The sequence below is a fragment of the Paramormyrops kingsleyae genome, chromosome 1 (assembly GCF_048594095.1).
Source record: "Paramormyrops kingsleyae isolate MSU_618 chromosome 1, PKINGS_0.4, whole genome shotgun sequence".
Lineage (NCBI taxonomy): Eukaryota > Metazoa > Chordata > Actinopteri > Osteoglossiformes > Mormyridae > Paramormyrops > Paramormyrops kingsleyae.
The window spans coordinates 68,736,367-68,757,387 of NC_132797.1; the positions used below are offsets into that span (position 1 = coordinate 68,736,367).

The window sequence follows — 21,021 nt, forward strand, 5'->3', positions numbered from 1 at the left end:
CCACAGAAGCGAGGAAGACATTGCCCCGGGGATGAAGGTGTGGCGCAAGGCCCTGAGTGAGGTGCGCAGTGCTGCCCAGCTGGCCCTCTGTATCCAGCAGCTGCAGAAGTCCATCGCTTGGGAGAGGTCCATCATGAAAGTTGTGAGTAGAGCTGGCGTGCTCCAGGTAACGTCACTCTGGAGTCTTGGCTTCTGCTAGTGATCTTGAAATCACGGAGTGAACTTTGACATGTGTTGCAGTACTGCCAAATTTGCCGGAAGGGGGATAATGAGGAACTCCTCTTGCTCTGCGATGGCTGTGACAAAGGATGTCACACATACTGCCATAGACCCAAAATCACCACGATCCCTGAGGGCGATTGGTTCTGTCCTGCCTGCATATCCAAGGTAACCAGCCCTCAGTCCAGACCTACAATTCACATCAGGACAGTAAATACCAGGCAACAAAACTCCTGCAAGCTTCATTTAAGAATTTATAAGTATGAGAAATGTAGAATGAGATGCCATTCTCAAAGATTACACGTCACTCTGTGAGTCGTGCTGCTGTACAATTGTAGAAGCTTCCCAGAAAGATGTTTGGTCTTTGGCATGTATGCGATACCAGCCTTTGGGTGTCGTCCTAGGCTAGTGGGCAGTCCCCAAAGAGCAAGAAGCTGCAGTGTCGACCACTGGTGGGTAAGAAAAACTGCGAGGCAAAGCGGAACAGGAAGCTGTCTGTGGCGGGGGAGATCTCAGAGGACGATGCTGCCAGTGCAAGCGGAACTCCGAAGAAAGGGACAAAAGACCCCAAGAAGAGGAAGGTGGAGGAGAGCCCTTCCGGCAACCAGAAACCAGAAAGCCCTTCGTCTGTGAAGAAGATGAAACCGGGCAGAGACAATTGCAAGGACCTGGTCTTGTGCAGGTAAAGTCCAGGAATTCAGAAGAGTGTAATTGGTTGATCAGGAATCCACAATTTGACTCAAAATCACACTCACAATTACACATAAGATTCAAGATTGGTTTATTGTCAATACAACAATCTACACAGTATACAGTGTATTGAAATGTCGTTCCACACAGGTCCCCCATGGTGCACTATAAAGATATAAAACAGAAATTTCACATAAATTTTTTTATGAATAGAATACAAAGTGGTCACGTGCAATTAGAGTTCAAGTGAAAAAGACAAAGACATACCAGTTATATTTACAATTTAGAGATGACAGCCCAACTGCACGCCCTTAGATTACAACATTGGCCTAACATGCAAAAACCACACACAGGGAGTGGGGCCTCTACCTGCTGAACCTGTAACCAGCAGGAATGTGCCCAAGGTTTATGAACATGTTTAGCCACAGCGTGTTGCCTCCTGCTGCCCACAGCATTCTTCTCTCTGAGCTGGAGAGCCACCAGGATGCCTGGCCCTTCCTCACTCCGGTCAACCCCAAGTCGGTTCCTGGTTACAAGAAGGTGATCAAGAAGCCCATGGACTTCTCCACCATCCGTGAGAAGCTCAGCAACAACCAGTGTGTACCTCCCTTATTGAGACGCATATGAAATTGACCTGTATAAGACTTACAATCCAAATGTTGTAAGACATATTGAAAAGTTTGAGCTTGATAATGTGTGTGTCTGTGTTTATATGGCAAAACAGTGATTATCTCTTCTTCAAATTCTATTGCAGGTATCAGAACCTGGAAACATTCATCATCGACGTGAACCTGGTTTTCGATAACTGTGAGAAGTTCAACGAAGATAATTCTGATATCGGCCGGGCCGGCCATAACATGAGGAAGTTCTTCGAGAGACGCTGGACTGAACTATTAAAAACAACCTAAACCTGTTTACCTTGACTATCTGGGACCAGCTGTTTCTGATTCAGTTTTCAGAGCAGACCTCTTGTGAGAGTCGTACTGAGGTGTATCTCAAAAGCGTGCGACTGTAATCTCTCTCTTTCAAAAACGAGAGTTCCTGTATTATGTTGGTCACTAATATACGACGCTGGTTTGGCAAAAACAGGGAAAACGACCCCATAGAGTTCAACACAGGGGTGTTTTAGTGCAATACCATTTCCTATAAGAAACTGCACTGAATTTACAACCATCAGAGCTGTAATTGGGAAAGAACACTTTCCACTACTTATATGTAATATATATAATATTTACAAATATTATATATATATAATTTTTTTTGTTTTTACTTTACCCTTAATATTATAGTGAATGTATTTAATTTTGTTAATTATTTATGAGTTAACAAGTCCAGTCTTCGTTTTCTATGAAAAGGAAGAAACAGCAAAAACTGCTTTAAAATCTTAAGGAATGTTTTTCAATTATAAAAACAAAGCCAAGAATAAAGGAAAAAATAGATTTTAAAAAAAAAAAACTGTTTACACTTTTCAGTGCCTCCACGGCACCGAAAGATCCATGACGGTAATACTGTAAAGCTGCATTTATATATAAAGATGTTTTTGCATCACTCAACTGTGTAAGACATTAAGGCAACTGAGACACATCTGTATATACTGTTCATTAATGTTAATATTAAGTCTTGTTTGGAATATGTATGATGTGTACATATTGTTTGAGACATCAGATATGGTTTATGCCTTAGAATGACTGTAGCATTTTATTTTAGCCCTAAAGTGATTAAACATATATTGCTTGTACAGTACTTATCCTCTGCAAACACTGTGGTCTCCTTAATCTTGGTAGTGCCTGCCTTTTCAACAGGGTGTAGGGGATACTTGTTTTTTTTTTTCCCTCCATTTTTTTCTATTTTTGTATAATTTTAACCCTCCCAGGCCTCGGATTCCGACATAATCATTTCTTATCCATATGAATTATATCGTGTTGCACAGTATTTTTCATAAAAAAAAACATTTCCCTCCATCTGCCTTGCCACAGACACAAGGACATTTGTAACCACTGTGTTTGAATCTTGCTGTGTGTCGTGGTCTACTGGGGGCAGCTAGAGCAGATTTTTTTGTACCTACGTCAGAGTACTTGAAGTTATTTTATTTAAAGATATTGTGGAAAACGGAAAGCTAGCATTCCTTTTGTAGAAGCATTATTTTTCACTAGTGTGTGTGGCACGGATCTAATAAAGAGATGTTTTTCAACCCATAAACATTTGTCAGTCACTATGTGTTCACAATGTTGATTTTGATGTGAAATTTTACCAGTGGAAGTTTCAATAAATCATAGCTCAATGCTACATTTTATCATTTGCAGGGTTGCCAACTCACACATATGGAGTGACACTTATTCTTTCAGACTCTAACGCATACGCAAAAAAGCTTAGTGCAAATCTATATTATTCCATTATAAACCTAAAATTAGCTCCACTGAAAGCGTTGGGGTAGTTTGCAAAACCTACAGAATATTTACAAGTTAATAAAACTGTTACATACATGTAAATGAGTGTGCATGTGTGGACAGACTTGTCTAGAATTGAAAATCTCTCTCCAGCCAGCTGACCAAAGCTGGCAACCCTGCAATTGTGAGACACCAGAAGAAATGAATTCCTCGCAATTTTTAAGAGTCATACGTGCCTTTGGCCTGATAAGCCTTTGAATACTGTGGCTGATTTCAAGTACAACTTGCCTGTCACATGACTATTCCCACCATAACACAGTGTGAGTCGTCGTCTTAACGTTTAGATGATCAGATAAAAAAAAGTTTTCTTTTTAATTGCAAGGTGAAACAAATGAGGTTATGTGTTATATTCACGCAGTATTTTTACAGTATTGTGTAAATATACGTATAGCGTAAACGGCAGTGCGTGGGCATCCCGCAGGAGCCCTGGGCGGCGTCACGTGACCGTCCTTCACCAAGACACCGAGTCGGCGACCCGGGATCCGCAAGCCAAGGTGGGCAGTTGGCTCGCTTTTATGAAAAAGCTGTTTTGTTACCATTCTGGGCGCATGACGAGTATTTGTTTTCAGTTCGGTTAAAGTTAATCGGCGGTCACGTATATCTCCATTGCTCTGAGTTTGCAAATATGCTACCGGGTTGTACGTGTTTGTGTACCACGCAAAAAAAAATAAAAAATCAGCTTAGCGCAGGAAGCGTATGAAACGTTAGTGTTAATTGTAGTGTATATAGTAATTTTGTCAACGAGCAGAAGGAGTTTGTCGGTGCACTTCTGTTTGTTGTCAGCCGAGCTGCGCCATCTTGCATAAAAGTGCGTTTGTTTACCGCTATTCTTCCTTGTTACGGTGTTTTTAGGGACCGAGGCGCGCCGTGAAAATGGTGTCCCTGGTCTGCACGCTGCAGGGCCACCGCGATGACGTGAACTGCTGCGCCTTCTCCGTCCGCCTCCTGGCCACCTGCTCCACGGACAAGACAGTGCGCGTTTACTCGGCCGCCGACTTCTCCGAGCTGCCCTTCTCTCCACTCGCCGGCCATGGCTACGGCGTGCACTGCTGCTGCTTCAGCCCGTGCGGCCGCTACCTGGCGTCCTGCTCCACGGACGCCACGACCATGGTGTGGAGCATGGAGAGCGGCGACATCGTCGCGGTGCTCCAGCATCCCGGCCGCAGTCCCGTTAGGGTTTGCGCTTTTGCCCCGGGCACTTCGTACCTGGTGTCGGGCGCCTCGGACGGATCACTGGCGGTCTGGGACTTCCAGTCTAAGGCGTTACTCAAGTAAGTAGCTGGACGTTAAGAAGGCAGATTCGGGTGATTTTTCAATGACGTCGACATTGTTCAAGTTCAGTTTAGGGAAGTGTATAGGCGTTTCTAAGGACTCTGGGGGGCCTATGGCAAAAAAAAAAAACTCCATGGGTCCCCCCAACTGCCCCTCCCCCAGCATGGTAAAATGTATTCCCTTTATTTTACTGTGAAGTGTAAATTAATCATATCAACAAAGAGAATTGAATACACAGATCCTTTATTCTCACTTTAGTGTGAAAAACAGAACACACAAATAAAGCAGATTTATCGGTGCAATGTGCTATCTAATCGACCGCCCTTGGGGCTCCCCTTCCCAACTTGGGGGGCCCCAGGCCATTGCCTGCCCTGCCTGGTCCTGTCGCTGCACCTCTGGGGAAGTGGAGCAAATAAATAAGGGGGGGTGGGGAGCCCCAAGGTGACATTTTGTCAGGGGGCTCAGAATGTCCGGCTACCCCCCCGCCTGTCAGAATCATCCAGTTCTGTATTATGAACAGCTGGATGGCTACGGACACACTCTGGGCGTTTGAGACATTTGCATGTGTTTGAAGAGAATTGTAGTGCTTGGGAGGTGCATGCCAGTTCAAATCAGTTGCATCTTGGATTGTACCCTGTGGGTGTAAATGAATACTAAGCAGGTGGGGTCTGACTCCAGCTAAGTAGGAATGTGTGATGGTCCCCAGGACAGCAACTGTGGGCGAGACAGCTGTGGTGGCCTGCAGCTTCACTCCGTGTGGCCAGATGATGGCTACTGGGTCCACCTATGGGGATCTCCGGCTGTGGGACCTGTATCTCAACCAGCTCCATGTAGTGAAGAACGCCCACGACCTGGGGGTAGCCTGTTGCCATTTTGCTCCTCAGGTCCAGAGTGGTGAGTATAGCGCAGAGAGTAACTTCTGCTGCTCTGACCTTTGTACTTTAGTGCTGACATTGGTGCCCCCTGGTGTTACTAATTTTTATATAGAATGAACACTGAAGATGGTCCATCCATCCATACTGTAGTACTGGCCAGGGTTCCTCTGCCAGCAGTAACTTTGCACTTCAGTAGTATAATCGAGATGTCTTAGTGCATTGTTTCTAAATCCAGTTCTCGGGGACCCCTCCAGACAATCTAAATTTTTGCCCCCCTCCCAGCTCCAAGCACATCCTAATCATGAAGTGGAGAACACAGAATACCTGGTACAGGTGTGCTGGGAGGGAGACTGGGGGTAACAGAGGACTGGGTTGGGAAACACTGTCTTAGCACGGTATTTTTTATTTTTTTTCGGGGTGGGGGGGATATAGAGAAATGGTGCTAGCAGAACTCAGGGCTTAAGTATTTCTGCAGTCTCAAAGGAGTCTGTGTCAGTTTGGTAACACATGTAGTAAATTAAGTGGCAGCTAGGTTGTTCTCTTACTATATGTTGTGACAAAGACTCATGTTCCTGTAAGAACAAATTCAGGATTTGTGCAGAGAGGAAGCAAGACAGAACAGTCAGGCAGTTGGTGTTGTGTTGATTGCCCCTGCCTCTGTGAAGCAGAACTTTTTATAAATATTCAGAATACTTGCTCCAAGAACCTACCCTTATTTGAAAAGACTGCTAAATTTGGGGCTATGCCTGAATAAGGTTTTTTAGTCGTTTCTGTGGTGCATGATAATGCCCAGAGGGCTATTTTTAAACCATGACCGTATATGTGTGTGGTAGGGATGTAACGGCACACAGAATTCACGGTCCAATACAAACCTTGGTTTTGGGTTCAACAGTTCGGTGCGGTTTTGGTACAGCAGGGAAAACAAATTATTTTGAAAGTTATTAAAACTGCAGGCAAACAGAATTAAGTTGAAAACAAATGGCAATGCAGCCGTCGATGTGTCTAAATAAAACTAAAGATGCTTATTTGCACATCGTAGATTAAAGTATGTAAAATAAATGTAAAAATATAAAATCATAATCAACTAAATCCCATCTAAATCCCCTCTACTACGGAGTATGGTTGCATATCTGTATTGGTAAACACCACTATAGAAGTAATTATTTTTTAGCCTGGTCTAAATTTCCCAGCAAAAGTGCTTTAGATGCCATGGTAACAGTAACTTGGATCAGCTCTTTCTGCCTTTTGCTCCGGTTGCGCACGCAGATGTGGTCTCAGATGAGTTCGCCTGTTGATGTGTTTCCAGCCACCTATCAGATTTTGGTATAACGGAGCGAACACATTATTGTTCTTATCAGTTACTCTCTCTGCAGTGCTGGTGTAGTTTATCTGGAAGTAAAACTGTTCGCAAACTACTTTTGAGTGACATGGTTGGCTCTCCAGCACCATCCGAAGCCAACTCACAGCTACAATTAGTATCATGTTTTCTATGTTACTTTTGAATTTAAGTTCATTGTTGGTGCCGATCCAAAAATGATGTACCATATGGTACTGTTACGATCCTAGTGGGTTAAACTTTAATGGCATAGGTAGTGGGTGCAGTAGTGTAACGTATTTGGCTTTGCACCCCTTTATAATGCAGGCTTTATGGTTTAGCAGTGTCTAGGATAATTAGTCTGGCTTAGATAAAGAGTACAGATGTCTTTTGCTCTTTTCGTGTTCCCCTGCTCCTCAGATGGCCAATCTGTGCACTTTCGTTTGGGATCCTGTGGACAGGACAGCCTGCTGAAGATATGGACCGTATTGTGGCACGGGCCGGCAGGTAGGTGGCGCCACCCTGGATGCAGTTGCGACTGTGCGAGGCTAGTCTGGCCCTTGCGTGGATCATCTAATGAGCACTTCATGAAGCCTTGTTAATAATGCAGTAACGATGTTGCTGTTAATAGCACATGACCTTGGAGGAATGGGTAGAGTGACGGCTAAGGATGTGGACCCAGAGCTCTTTGTAGTGTCCTCCTGAGGTAGCACCCTTGTTAAGAGTAGTTTGTTTAGCCTTTATATTATCTTTAAATGCATCAGAAGTTTCTGTCGCAGGTGCTGTATGTGTGAATGAAATTCTGAGAGCGACTTCTGCACTGCCTGTCTACATATTTAGGTATCAGGTTTACATACCGTGTCAAGTTCCTGTGTGAATTTTGATGGTGTATCAGCTCTCTGCCGTCGGCTATGGACTCGCACGTCAAACCCCAAGATGGAGAATGTTGGTAGACAGTGCAACATGGCCTTTGTGTATTTTTCTAGCAGCTCTGTAGGATTTTTTGCTCTTTCTGTCAGCAGGATGCTAATATCTGTTGTACTTGTGCTTCTCTAAGTGCAACCGAGACATTTAATTTCAGTCGTCTGAGCAGCTGGAGGCTTTTGGAGCACATCTGATTGTAGACAAATGATGAAGAGCAGATGGTTTGCTGATGGTGCTCAGAATGTTTGAATTGTTTGTGTTGGGAGATTCTGTCACCGTGGATAACAGACGAATATCGATGGAACCGCGTGGCGTTGTGATGCAGCATAATGTTTGACTGATTATTATTAGATGTTGGGTTTTTATTAACAAGGACTTTAGATGTATTTTGTTGGTCCAGAATCCTTTGTGAGGGAATGGGGCTGATCGTAGGGATTTGATTGGACGTCGGTTGAGGTCTGGGGAGCTGATGTGTGGGATTGATTTGCAGGCTGTAAGCTGCGTCTCCTGCACACGCTGACGGGGCAGTCGGCACCGGTGCTGTCCTGCGCCTTTTCTGCTGACGGGCAGCTGCTTGTGTCGGGGTAAGCAGGTCCTGCATGTCGCGCTGGTCCAGAAAGCAGGATGGAGAGCACAGCTGTACTAATGTATCCAGAGTGAGGGGCCTGACAGTGTCTGCCCTTCAAAGTGCCTGTATGAAAGTGTACTTGAATGGCTTTGAAATGGTTGGAAGTGTGGTAAGTAGCTGTGATTGGTTAAATGATGAGGTCTGTGCATGTGATTGGATCACTCCTGCTTATTTCAGAGCCCGAATCGGTGATTTGGCTTCTGTGCGTCGGCTTTGAAAATTTTGTTCATGAAATTAATTGAATTTAGCCTATTTTTTAGTGAGTGTGTGTCATTTGAGGTTATGCTCTCAGCCATATGTGCGATTTAAAGGTCACGTCTGTATTATATTGGTAATTGGCCTGTTTCAGTAATGTTACCATGATTATTGCTTGTGTTTGTATTAGGAAAAAAGCGGCGTGTAATTTAGCAAGTACAGTGTCATTATCAATTACAGATGATTATTGCCTTGATTTATATGGAATGCTTAGTAAAGGCATATTAAAGATGCAGATGCTACCCAGGCCTGTGTATCGTGATCTGTACGTTTCACGCTACTGAAAGCCTGTCTCCCTGCAGTTCGGTGGATAAAACTGTGGCAGTTTATGATGCGGTAAGTAACCTGTCGTTTTTAGATTGCTAGCATGAGTGACTCTCGAATTATAAGGTGGGGGGGGGGGGTGCCGGTAGAAGAGGGGCTAACCCTATCATTATTATGGTTAGACTCAGTGAGTGGCAGGGGAGGTGGCCAATCAGCTTTCAGCTTGGACTTGCGGCCCCGCCTCCGTATTGGGCCCTGGGCGGCAGTACTGTGACGAGCTGTCGATTGATGGGGATGTGTGTGTCTGTGCTCTTTCAGCACCAAGGGCTCCTGCTCTACACTCTGAAGCAGCATGAGAGGTGAAGCATTCTGCTTGTAAGCTGTCTCCATCTGCTCCGGTCTCCCGTGGTGCCCGGCCTTGCTGTAAGTCCCACGACCCTCTGCCGCAGGTACGTGACGGCCTGCGCCTTCTCGCCGACGGCGGCCCTGATCGCCACAGGCTCCATGGATAAGACTGTGAATGTCTGGAGGCTGCTGGACGGGAGCAGTGAGCATGGTGTGTATCCCCTGCTTCCGTTCCAAGGTCTGGCGGGTAGAATAGCATTGTGCTTTTCATGAATAACAGACACTTCCCATTGATGTGTGACTGGCCCATATGTGGAGCTGGTCATCACTGCAGCTTAATAATGCTGGCCATAGGTTAGTTTGTTTATGCCAGGGGTAGGGCTGGGCGATATATCGATATTGCATCGCGCATGTGCAATAATCACCAGGGCTTCAGATGAGATTTGGTCATGCGCAAGCTTTTCGGTGCTATACGGACATTTATTTACGCCCACAATTTAAGCAGTTTAGTAGTATGGCTAAAATATTAATGAGGCTTTGTATGGCGTCCAAAAGTCATTATTAGTATAAATATGGCATATCCTTATGTTTAATAAATGTGTCAGACTTTGAACTGCAAAAAGTACCACCAGACTGCCGACGTCTTTTTACCTTGTTTATCCACAAGATCTCCTCTTTTTTAAAAGATGATGTGGCTGCTCTTCTTCACCGCGACTTCAGTACATATTGCACTGAGGTATAGCAAACCGTAGTATACCAAACCGTAGTATACCAAAACAGTATTATGTGGGGTCCTCCGCTAATCGAATTTAAGAAACATAAAGTTTATACAGATTACTAACTTTTGGGTATCACAAAATGCATCTCATTAATACTTGACATACTACTAATCCAAATTATGGGCGTAAATTAATGTCCGTATAGCACCGAACAGTTGGCGCTTGGCCAAACGCTTCGTCTGTCATCTGAAGCCCTGCTGATCACTGCACATGCGCGATATGATATCGCCCAGCCCTAACCAGGGGTCACCAACCTATTTGAAACCGAGAGCTACTTCACGGGTACTGAGCCAAACGAAGGGCTACTGGTTTGATACGCTCTTCTTAAATAACAAATTTGCTCAGTTTACCTTTAGTTATGCTTTTTTTTTTTTTTTTTTTGATATTGTCATTTTCAAATCTATATAATTTCAAATGTGATTAAAGAAGAATAGCAACAGGATAAAATTAAATTGTAGATGCTGCTCACTGGTGAGTGGGCGACTCATGTGGTCCTTGGGGGCGTCCTGGTGCCCGCGGGCACCATGTTGGTGACCCCTGGTTTATGCAGTGAGGAGGTCGCCCCCTAGTGGACTGCAGAGCAGTTAACTGCAGCTGGCGAATGCCGGGGGGAAATATAGAGATGATAGCAGTAGGTCTCTGTAGGGGTCCAGGTGGTACAAAGTGTGATGGGGGTGGCTTTCTAATTAACCTGAAAAGAGTCACAGGACAGCTGACCAATAGGGTTATTCCACTCCAGTGTGCACAGAGTGAACAGCATGTGTACAGACTGCTGCCTAAGCTGTAGCTGAGGATTGTCAAGCCCGCTGTGCCACAGATGTCTGTTATTGCCCACACTGATGGTTTTTCTTCTTCCTGTTGCCGTGACTCCCTAGGGAATGAGGAAAAGGCCGTTCCTGGTGAGTCCTGCCGTTGCATTTGTGATTGGTCACTCTGTGATTGCAGAAGGGATGGAGATCCAGCGGAGATGAAAAGGGATCAGGCACTTAAGGGTCTTGTGTTTGGGATGTGAGAAGTGACATCCCTCCTGGTAACTGAGAAGTCATTTTGTCCCTGACTTGTTTTGCTGTTTGAAGGATGGCGGTAATGTTATATGGAAGGACCTGAAGGGGCTTTAGTGTCAGTAAATAGCACAGAAGTGTTGACAGTATGTGGAGGCAATGGCTTCCTTCATTTTTCTTCTATATAAACAGATGTATTGAAGGATGTATGGGTCATGTGATATAGTGTGAGATGCAGTTATTGGTGTAATTTAAATGTACATCACGAGCGCATTCTGTATTTCCATAGAATAATGTAATAGCTCAGGATGGCTTTGTCGTCTAAGAAATCATAGTATGCTAAGTTGTATATTTTCTGAAGTAATACAATATTTCGTAGCCTTGTTGTCAGCCGGGTTGTCACATGTGTAGGTATGGGAGGCGTTCTGCTGTCCTGTTCCCCGCCAGTCGTTTGTGCAGTAATTTTAAAGGCTTCAGCAGATGGTGAGAGTGACTGAAGCTGCTTTGCTCTGAGCTAGTGGGGAAAATGAAAGGTCTGTTTGTGCATCCTTGTTGACATTTATGACGCGCCTCAAGATGCCAGTGGCATTAGTATTTCAGCGGGTTTCTCCATTGCTGATGAAATATTGGCTGTCGTTTAGAAACTTTCGCTCTTGATAAAGTGGAGTTGGAGCAGATGTGTAGTGTGGAGAAGACTGAGTGAAATTTCGAAGTAGTTTGTGTTATTTTGAAGTAAAACAGGCGGCCTGCCTTTGGTAGGGAAGTTGCACGTTGAAGCAGTAGAGTAACACTTGAGGGCTGGTGTGGTGACTGGCTGAATTGTCAGTTTGCCTGTAAAGATGTTTGTTCCTCTTTAATTGTATGGTTGTCATCGGCGCAGTTTCTCTTAGTATGGTTTTGTGGTGTACAGTGTTTGTAACAGTGGATTTCCTTGAACTCTACATATAAGTCAACTGAGAAAGAAAAAGGGGCTGGAAAGGGGGGCACTGGATTAACGAGAGAAAACGGGAGCGTCATTGTGCCGGTAATCGTTGGAAGCCAATATCGTAATTGAAATTAGAATTTGATGAACAGCCCTAGTGTTCGCCGTTTTGGAATTTGTTTCATGTGTCTGGTCAGACGATGGAGAGTGCTAGTGGAAAATGCATATAAGCTCTGGTTAATGAGATGTTCCCTGGGAAGCTTTCTCACCAGGCCTGATGGTGGAATGTGTGTGTGTGTGTCTGCTGCTCTGAAAAACTAAGGTGGCTTGAACAATGTCACTGGAAGGTCGTATTTGATGTGGAGTGGGGGGTGATGCATATTCACAGGATGCACAAATGTCATTGTGAGGAGTTGTAGATAAGGACAGGATGCATAGTAATGCAGAATCAAATTAGTCCTTGCTTGATGCTAATGGCTTTTTTTTTTTTTTTTTCTGTGGTAGTTTGGCAGCGCAGGGGGCTGTCTGCAGAAGATTGCTGGGTGGTTTGGTGGTTGTTGGGAAAGGTATTTGTTGTTCGGCTCTCTTCTCAGGGAGGAAATCCGGGGGCTGCGTGACGCTGCTGGCGAGTGACTGGTCAGAAGACAACGTCTCAGCCTGGCTGTGCGAGGAGGGGCTGGAGGCGCTGGTCAGCACCTTTAAGGCCAACAACATCGACGGCGTCGAGCTCCTTGGCCTGACGAAGGAGACCCTGACCGCGGAGCTCAAAGTCGGTAAGGGAATCGGGTTGTTAGAGGTGTGCGTCTCATTTGATATATAAATACAAACACACATACATATATAAGTGGACAGCAGACTTCATGTCCTCTGGAATGTTAGTTAGTGGGAAGGGGGATATAAGGGGTTGATATTATCAGAGACAGTAGAGGAATGCTCTGTTCCTGGGTTGTGTATCTGTATAGTCATGGATGGGCGGTCAGGTTAGATATAAATCTGCAGCGTGAAGTATAGTAGAGTGTTGGTCTGTTCCAGCCATGTGAGCGCTGGCATGTACTATGTTGGAAATTACTTTCGTTTAGACAAGAGTTAACTTTAAAAATTGTGGGACCTGGTCATCTAGACATGGTGTCCTATGGGGCACCAGAAAGGCTCATGTTTTTACTTAGAGGTTTTTTTACCACATGTAAAATTGCTTTTAAACACATTTTACTGTATTGTCCTTCTTTTAACACCCTTAGGCAAAGGCACTATTTTATGGGCTCTTTAAAAGCGGTTAAGTAACGTCAAGCCTGAGGCTTTTTTTGATTTTTTTTTATTGAATGCTAAGCATCTTATATAGATTAACATTTTATAGTTATTTATGAAGTTTTTACCTATTGGTTAATCTCTTAATACCAATGCATATATGTTTACATGAATCCAGAAGAACTGTAAGGTGTTAGTGTACATTTCTATAAAGGTTTCTGAATGGTTGATCGTGCTGTGGTTTAAGATGAAGGAAAGCAGTCTGAAACCATGTTGTATGTTTTTCAGAGGGTCCTGCAGAATAGTTTGGAGTAATCCAGACAGCTTTATTTTAGCCTTTTGTCCTTTGTCGTCACACAAAACAGCTAATTATGCCTGGCTGTTTCAGTACGAGATGAAATGTCATTAATCACCAGAGTGAGTCCGGTGTAGATGGTGCATTAGTCAGTTTTTTGTGTCCTGTTTCTTTTTTTGTCTTAGATTCTGTTGGCCTACGCAACAAGTTGTTGAGGAAGGTGGAGGAGCTGAAGATGTCCATGGTCTGTACAGGTGTCCCTGATGAGTTTCTGTGTCCAATCACCAGAGAGATGATGAAGGATCCAGTCATAGCAGCAGGTAGGTACAGGTTCAGGGAGCCCTAATGTCAGTAGTGTTTTGTACCTTTGAGTAATTGGCTGGTAGTATACAGTGATGTCACTGTGTGGGTTTTTATTGTGACAGATGGCTATTCCTACGAGAGGGACGCGATTGAAGGTTGGATCAGCAGCAGAAATCGTTCCAGTCCCATGACAAACTTGCCTCTGCAAACCACAGTACTGACTCCAAACAGGACACTCAAGATGGCCATTGGTCGCTGGAAGGCCAGTCAACCATAGATGCTGGGAAGGTTGCATCCATCCATGCATGTTCTTTAACTGCTTACCCTATTCAGGGTTGCAGGGGGTCCTATGGGAGTGAGGCAGGGAACAACACAGGCTGGGGCACACTCACATCATTACAGGCAATTTGCATGTTTTCAAACTTGGGGGGGACCCCATGCTCTACTCTTTGATGGAGACTTGTACCCTGGTCCCAGAGGTGTGAGGCAACAGGGCTAACCACTGTGCCAGCCTGGAAAGGCTGAATGTGTGTAAAGATTCTAGCTTGTTTATGCTCAATTACCTAAAGACCTTGGACACCATGGGGTGTTTCTTTATTGCACCAGGTATAGAACTGGGAATAAGTAGAAATTCTTTGGTAGTAAACCTTTTGGGGTACTTATCGGTTATACAAGTAATCAAACAGTGTAGTAATGAACTTGGTGTAAGTGTAGACAAATTAAGAGACCCAAGGTATCTAGCTGGCATGATGTACTTCAGCACCACTGCTTCCATCCATTGTCTGAAAGATTACTTCAGTGTTGCTTTGAAAATTAGGTCAATGAATTCTAGACCTACCATTAAATTTTTCCATGTCACCCAATCCTCTGATACAGTACGGTGTGATCAAAAAACCAGTTTCTTTCTGAATTCAAAGCACCCTGCCTTGTGATGATACAATTTTGCAGTTACCAGTTTTTCCAACCCCAGTGAAAACTGAACAAGTACTTACATTCACATTGGTGCATCGGAAAAAGACCCACACTAGCAAGTGCACAAGATACTATGAAGGAAAAGTGTCCAGTAACATGACTCTGTTCTGACAAGACCATGGCAGCTGAGACACAACATACGGGGAGACATATAGCTAAAGGCCCCTTAACCACCTTTGCAATGGCAATTCGCCATATTGTGGGGGGGAGGGAAGTACAACACTGGTTTGAAGAATATCAACAATTGTATGATGGTAATGGGCCGACCGCTAAATGTTTTTATTCGTTATAAACTGCACCTGTAGCATGCACGTCTCAGCAGAGCCTGTCCTTGGAAAGGTGGGAGTAGCTGTGCAAAAATAACTATAGAAAATATTGCTTTTACAATTGATGAAGCTGTAAATAAATTAACCTAGACAGCACTGACAAGCAGGTAGAGAAAGGACTTGGTTAAGCATTATTAGGGCAACTTTACAATATACAGACAAACATTAAGAACCTTCAACACCATCTGAAGCAAAATGGGGAGGGGAGAGGGAGATAAACAGACAAAGGTATTCACAATGACAGCCTTCACTTGAGGGGAAGCTTATGTACATGTGTGAGGATTTGCAGCACCCAGCTGTAAATGTCCTTCTTCACAGTGAGCACCATGTGTTCAAACAGGAACAGCTCCTTGAGACCACCACAGCCCAACAGGCAACACGGCTGACATGCCTGTCCCGTGCCCAATTTAAAGTGCCGTTGCCATTTCTCCCTCCTGTGTGCACCTTACCAACATCTTGGCAGGGGTCTCCAGCTTGGCTGGATACCAGGATGGCCTGCAGCTCCAAACAGAAGCTTGAGGAGGCCTGGTCACTCACCTGACACAGACAGGATGACTGGAGAAATATAAACAAGACCTAGAAGCTTTAAATCTACTATAAAGTATATGGGAGCAGGGAGGAGACAAAACCCAGACTAAAGCCACCCAGGAAAAATTGGATGAATGACTTAAACGTTAGACTCTATAAAGGATCGCTTTGGTTTCATCGCCGCAACATGAATGGCAGGGTTCTCTCTGGGCTTGCCGTCTGAGAGAGGGTGCGGCCCACCCACGGCCAGCTTGGGCTCCTTGTAACAGAACCTTTCGGCGAGCTCCTTGGCGTGCGTCCCATTGTGGAGGCCCCCTGTGGGACCCTGAGATGGGCTGGTGAAGGCCTCCTGGTAGGCGCTCCCCCCTCTACTGAATGACAGCTCACAGTTCAGGGGCTGCGGGCCTGTGGCATGGCCCACCAGGCCCTCTGAGGACTGACTCTGCCAGCTGCGGCCTTGGTGGTGGTGCTGCATCTGTTGCTGCTGCTGCTGCAGCTGCTGGAACCTCGCCGTTTTGTCTGTGATCCCCATGAAGGGGCGGGGCTTGTACTCTGTCCCCCCACTCTGGGCCTGCCGGACCTTGTCCCCGACCGTCTTGGCACGCACGTCTGCGCCTTGCGGCTTTCCGCTGTCTGAAAGGCTGCTACTGGATGCCAGGCTGCCAGTGGAACTGGAGACCTTCATCATCCCGGCCTGTGGTCCCAGTGCCGCTGCTTCCTGGCTCGCTTTTGATGGGGACGTCCCCGACAGCGCGTCCAGGGAGGATGCAGACAGAGCAGAAAGCCTTTCGGATGCTTTAGGGAAGCCACAGTTCTCCCCGACGTGGTGGAGGGTGGATGAAGCCGGGCTCTCTGCGAACCCTGAGAAATCTGGGGACAGTGGGCTGATGTCAATGCCGGGACTCAGCTGGAGCGCGCCAGAGAGGTGCCGGCTGGGCAGGGGGCTGGAGGAAGGGTACTGGGAATGGGACCTGCCCCCGGCCTGCAGGGAGTTCATGTGCTGGTTGGTTTTGATGATCTGGGCCTGCTTGGTAGGTTGGAGCACCAGGCCCTGCTGGGTCACGGGTTCCCGGAGGTACTTGTGGGCCGGCCTGCTGGGAGGCGAGGCGGGCCCAGAGTCCTGAGCCGCAGGGGCTGCCGGATCTACAGTCCTATTTAGGGAGCTACTGTTCTGCTGCCAGCCCTGCTGGGAAGGCTCCTGTTTATCACCGTCTTTTGGCCCTGGTGGGCTCTGGCCTTGTAGCTCCCTCTCTGGCATGTGATCGGCAGATCCCTCCTCATCGTCGGAGTCGTGGCCGGGCGGCTCCGGCTTCTGCTGCGTGCGCTGCAGCTGCCGGCATTCATCCTCGACGCGCGCCAGCAGCCGACGGATCTCGCGGTTGTTGGGGGACAGCTTGGCGGCCTCGTGTAGGTCAGCCAGCGCGGCGGTGAACTGCCTGCGGAGAGAAACGTGACACGTTCTCAGTAGTCAAAGAGGAGGAGCGACTTCTGCAATATTCCCCATGCCAAATCGTAGGTCTTCCTGACAACAAAATGATACCTTGTCTTTCCACTGACAATGCCGAACAACCGATAACACAATAATCACAAACGTGGAACTTAAAGAGGTTGTGTATTTTTGCATGCCTCATTGACTTCAGGAATGCGTTTCATTAAGTCTGGCACTAGGACAACATCTTCCACACCTTGTTTATGAAATAAGCCAAAACCATACACACACGCTACATTAGGCCAATTTGTATTTGGTTGAGAACAGACCATACAGTGAGGCGGCTCAAAGCCAACATGCCGTGTTCGTTCCACAAAATAAGGCGGCTGCTGGAGCAACTTCGAGATTCCATCCTTGCGAGTGATCCAACATTAGTGTCACCAGTTAAACATCTCGGGGTTACAGAAGTACCTTCTGCTATGGAACTGTTGTTGTGCTCAGTAAACAACCACAAAGTTTCTGGTCATCCATAAAGACCAGATACCAGTAGAGTAGCTACTGCTATTGCTCTTGGCAAGCCCTCCATGGAGCCCCTTAAATTATGCTTAACTTGGCTCAAAATTTAGTGCTAAATTCATTGGATTTCATGAAACTGCAGTAACTGTTCAAAGTGACATGTTGAAGAACTTGGAATGCTTGGAATATGGAATGTTAACATTTTAACTGCAGGGTCTTGAGTCCCAAGGAGCTACGCACAAACCACCCCACAGCAGTTTGAGGTCTTATTTAATGTGGTAAGTAGGTTGAAGTGTGTCATTGAAGTGAAGAAAGTATCTACCACTGGATTAAGAAAAGGGACCTAACCTTCCTGTGATGTACTATTCCTCATCTGTAGTGAATATTCAATAAACATTCTGAAGAAAAATGAAACCTCAAAGTCTTTTTCTAAGGTACCCTTTTATGTGGAGGCGGCAATGGACTAAGCGGCGGGATTTTCACACACAGCTAAATGATTTACCCCCCTAGTGGAGCCTGGAACATCCGTTGGGGGAAAATGAGAGCGGGACAAAGCAAGGGCTGTTTCACTAATAGTCTTACCTGCTGCTCCTTTTTGCCCTGGCTCTGGCATAATAGGCCTCGTAGGATTTCGGTTTCAGCTCGAGAGCCTTTGTCGCGAATTCCTCCGCCATGCCAAAGTCCTGTCAAGAGGCACAGACCGGCATTATCAACCCAGAGAAGGCAGGGCCAAATGGCCATCACTCCACGATTGGCTTTGAGAACGTTTCGCAAGGGAGGGGGGACAGCTTCAGTGACATTAGCAGACCGCCAAATCCCGCCGTTATCGCTCTTCCATGCGAGGGGGCATGCAATGAGGTCATCAGAAGCTGCTCACTGGACGGGTCAGCAGCCTTTGTGCAGCGTGATTTTTAACGTATGATTCAAGACTAAAGAATAACAATTTTATCAAAATTGAGAGCACAGAAAGGAATGTCCACCTGTCCATCTGTGACATCCATCCCTAACTCAGCTTAAAGAGAAACTCTTTGTTAATGGTGATACACTAATAGCGGGAACAAGAATGCATCTTTTATGGATATAAAAGCAGAGCCAGTAATGAGATATTTATATTCTGATGTTTCTCAGACTGACTCAAGGCAAACAAAGAGATTCTGTCCTTGAGCGACATACACAAAAGATCACCATAAAAGGCAGCTGACAGTTTCACAATTGCTGCCGTGATTCATCTGGGCTTGGAATTCGCTGCCTGGGTCAGAGCTCGCTGCACATTTCGTCAGTGACATCCTTGCTTGCCTTTGAGCAAAGACCCTACAGTAAGGGATTTGGGTAAATTCACCCAAAAGTCCCTACAGCAGAACTGCAAACCATTCCTTCTCACACATCGGCACTGGTTGATTATTCATTACTACACATCTCTACTTTACTGAACAGCACTCCCACATATTTTTTTCTAATCGACCATGACATTTTCCCTTACCACCCCTCTATAATTACAGTACCATAAAATTAAACAATACACAACATACTCTATTGATGCAATAGCTGAATACCAACTATATACAAGGTACAATAACAAAAGGTTGAGCTCACATTGGTTTTTCTGCGACAGCGAGAGAGATTGAGGTACAGCGAGACCCTCAGCTCCTTGAAGGCCTTGAGATCTTCCCCAAACCCCTCCCTGGGGAACTTGCGCAGGGCGTACTGGTACCTCTGTGCCGCCTCCTTCATCTTCCCTTTCTGAGAGAGCAGAACAGGTGGCTTAGAACAGTGCTTCTTAAACCAGTCCTCAGGGTCCCCAGATGGTCCATGCTGTTACTCTCTCCTAATTTCCTGGGAGCTCGGAGGGAGCAAAAATGTGGACCGTCTGGAGGGTCCCTGAGGACTAGTTTAAGAAGCATTGGCTTAGGAGTCCTCAAGAGTCCAGTGCTGGTCTAACTTCCATGTATGAATGCCCGAGAATTCATCTATTCTACACTGCGGTATTAAAAGAAAGAAAAATCCCACACACTTCATGCAACACAAATATTGGTGGCTCAGATCTTGACACAAAATACATGCACAACAAAAGGAAGCCAGACTGCTTCAATAGTGGTGACTTCAAGTTAAATAAGATGCTACACTGAAGGAATGAACCTCATTCTCCACAAAGCTGCTGTGAAAGTGTGCTTATCCAATCCAGTACCTTATACAACAGGTTGCCTTCCTCCATGAGCTTCTGAAGGAGGATGATGAGAATGTCGGGTTTGGATGTCGCCATCGCCCAGGCAGCGTTCCCTGTGGTGAGGGGGGACAGGCTCACACCGGGACGACATGCACGTCTGAAGGCAATATCGAGAGCTGAACTGGTACGGAGTAAAGTTACCTAGAGATTGTACCTGATCGATCATAAGGAGATGTTCTGTAGCCTTAACAATGCATTATCGAAAGCAGTTAAGGGAAAGAGAGCAGAAGTCATTACAGGCATATAGGACAGAAGAGAGATAAATTCCATGAAATATATAAGAGGCCTATTCATACACACTAAGGTCAATAATTGGAAACTAAAATATTAAGGAGGACTGGACAGGTATTGCTAATTTCTTTATCAGATCAATGTGTAACTGGAAGACCCCAAACCATTCCGTTGGGGATGCCTTCAAATAGGGGAATGTACCCTGCACGACAGTTTGATCCCGCGAGGCATTTCATTAATACAAAATACGCAACTAAAAAGTACAAAAAAAATATAGAATTCTATACAGCAGTTACTTCTTTCAAGCGATAAGAAAATATAATATTAGAGGTATTAATTGGCAACTAGTCTGGTGATACGATATGTATCGTGATACAGGGGGGTTACAATTCAATATATTTCATTCATTATATGCTTTATTACAGTCCCCTGTAACAGTGCCCACACTTCAGCTCTGTATGCTGCAAAGCCGGTCTAACTGTTTTGGATTCAGCCATCGGTAACGTTACTAGTCAAGTCAGCTAGGTTTGCTAATGCTAACATTAGCAATGCGCCCTTACACCACTTCCTGTCTCAGTTCACCTTGTTGCGTTCGAGTGGAGAAGTCAAATGGTTTAAACAACACACAATGAACCACTGACCACCATGCATGGTTGCATGTAAAACTATAAATTAAAAAATTTATAGCGTTTTTGAGAATCGATACAGTATCACAAAATATTGTGTGAGGTTAGTGTGATATATGAGATCTGTAAGTTAGCATGGCTCTCGAAAGATGTTACAGAAATTGAAATGGCTCTTGGCAGGAAAAAGGGTCCTCAGCCATGCTATAACCATTAACTTTGAGTAGACAAGATTTAAAAATGGAGGGAAATAGGCAGAGGGCCTCGGTAGTCTAGTAATCGCTATTAAAGCCTGACAAGTCCCATGCTTGGGCTCGACACCCAAGTGAGAGTGACAGGCACAAATGACAGAAGGAAAAACAAGCCGCATGAATCTGGGTGTCACATTTCAAC

General features: G+C 45.4%; 3 protein-coding genes across 23 annotated transcripts in view; 2 read left to right on the forward strand and 1 right to left on the reverse strand.

Moving 5' to 3' along the window:
- The window catches only part of baz2bb (bromodomain adjacent to zinc finger domain, 2Bb), a 72,903-nt gene extending 69,795 nt beyond the window's left edge, over nt 1-3,108 (forward strand). For all 14 annotated transcript variants that reach the window (XM_023805284.2, XM_023810116.2, XM_023811400.2 and 11 more), the window contains 5 exons: nt 7-142; nt 241-387; nt 624-901; nt 1,362-1,505; nt 1,664-3,108. In XM_023805284.2, coding sequence (XP_023661052.2) covers nt 7-142; nt 241-387; nt 624-901; nt 1,362-1,505; nt 1,664-1,817 — 859 coding nt within the window. In that variant the 3' untranslated portion in view covers nt 1,818-3,108. The remainder of the gene's footprint in view (nt 1-6; nt 143-240; nt 388-623; nt 902-1,361; nt 1,506-1,663) is intronic.
- Nucleotides 3,109-3,705: 597 nt separating this feature from the next.
- wdsub1 (WD repeat, sterile alpha motif and U-box domain containing 1) lies at nt 3,706-14,642 on the forward strand. Of its 2 annotated transcripts, XM_023811976.2 has the most exons (12): nt 3,707-3,850; nt 4,209-4,627; nt 5,335-5,522; nt 7,239-7,325; nt 8,233-8,326; nt 8,928-8,961; nt 9,208-9,248; nt 9,339-9,445; nt 10,889-10,912; nt 12,530-12,709; nt 13,662-13,796; nt 13,902-14,642. In XM_023811976.2, the coding sequence occupies exons 2-12, from the start codon at nt 4,230-4,232 to the stop codon at nt 14,054-14,056; spliced, it is 1,443 nt and encodes a 480-aa protein (XP_023667744.1). In that variant the 5' UTR covers nt 3,707-3,850; nt 4,209-4,229; the 3' UTR covers nt 14,057-14,642. The 2 variants fall into 2 exon arrangements, with proteins under 2 accessions (XP_023667825.1, XP_023667744.1); XM_023812057.2 differs by lacking the exon at nt 10,889-10,912 and having other exon boundaries at nt 3,706-3,850.
- A 364-nt stretch (nt 14,643-15,006) lies between these two features.
- tanc1b (tetratricopeptide repeat, ankyrin repeat and coiled-coil containing 1b) overlaps nt 15,007-21,021 on the reverse strand; it is a 95,727-nt gene continuing 89,712 nt past the window's right edge. For 5 of the 7 annotated variants that reach the window (XM_023811518.2, XM_072718533.1, XM_072718542.1 and 2 more), the window contains 5 exons: nt 19,929-19,958; nt 19,736-19,827; nt 19,144-19,290; nt 18,133-18,233; nt 15,007-17,041 (listed from right to left, as the gene is read on the reverse strand). In XM_023811518.2, coding sequence (XP_023667286.2) covers nt 15,745-17,041; nt 18,133-18,233; nt 19,144-19,290; nt 19,736-19,827; nt 19,929-19,958 — 1,667 coding nt within the window. In that variant the 3' untranslated portion in view covers nt 15,007-15,744. The remainder of the gene's footprint in view (nt 17,042-18,132; nt 18,234-19,143; nt 19,291-19,735; nt 19,828-19,928; nt 19,959-21,021) is intronic. The other 2 variants (XM_023811685.2, XM_072718544.1) reach the window with 1 other exon arrangement.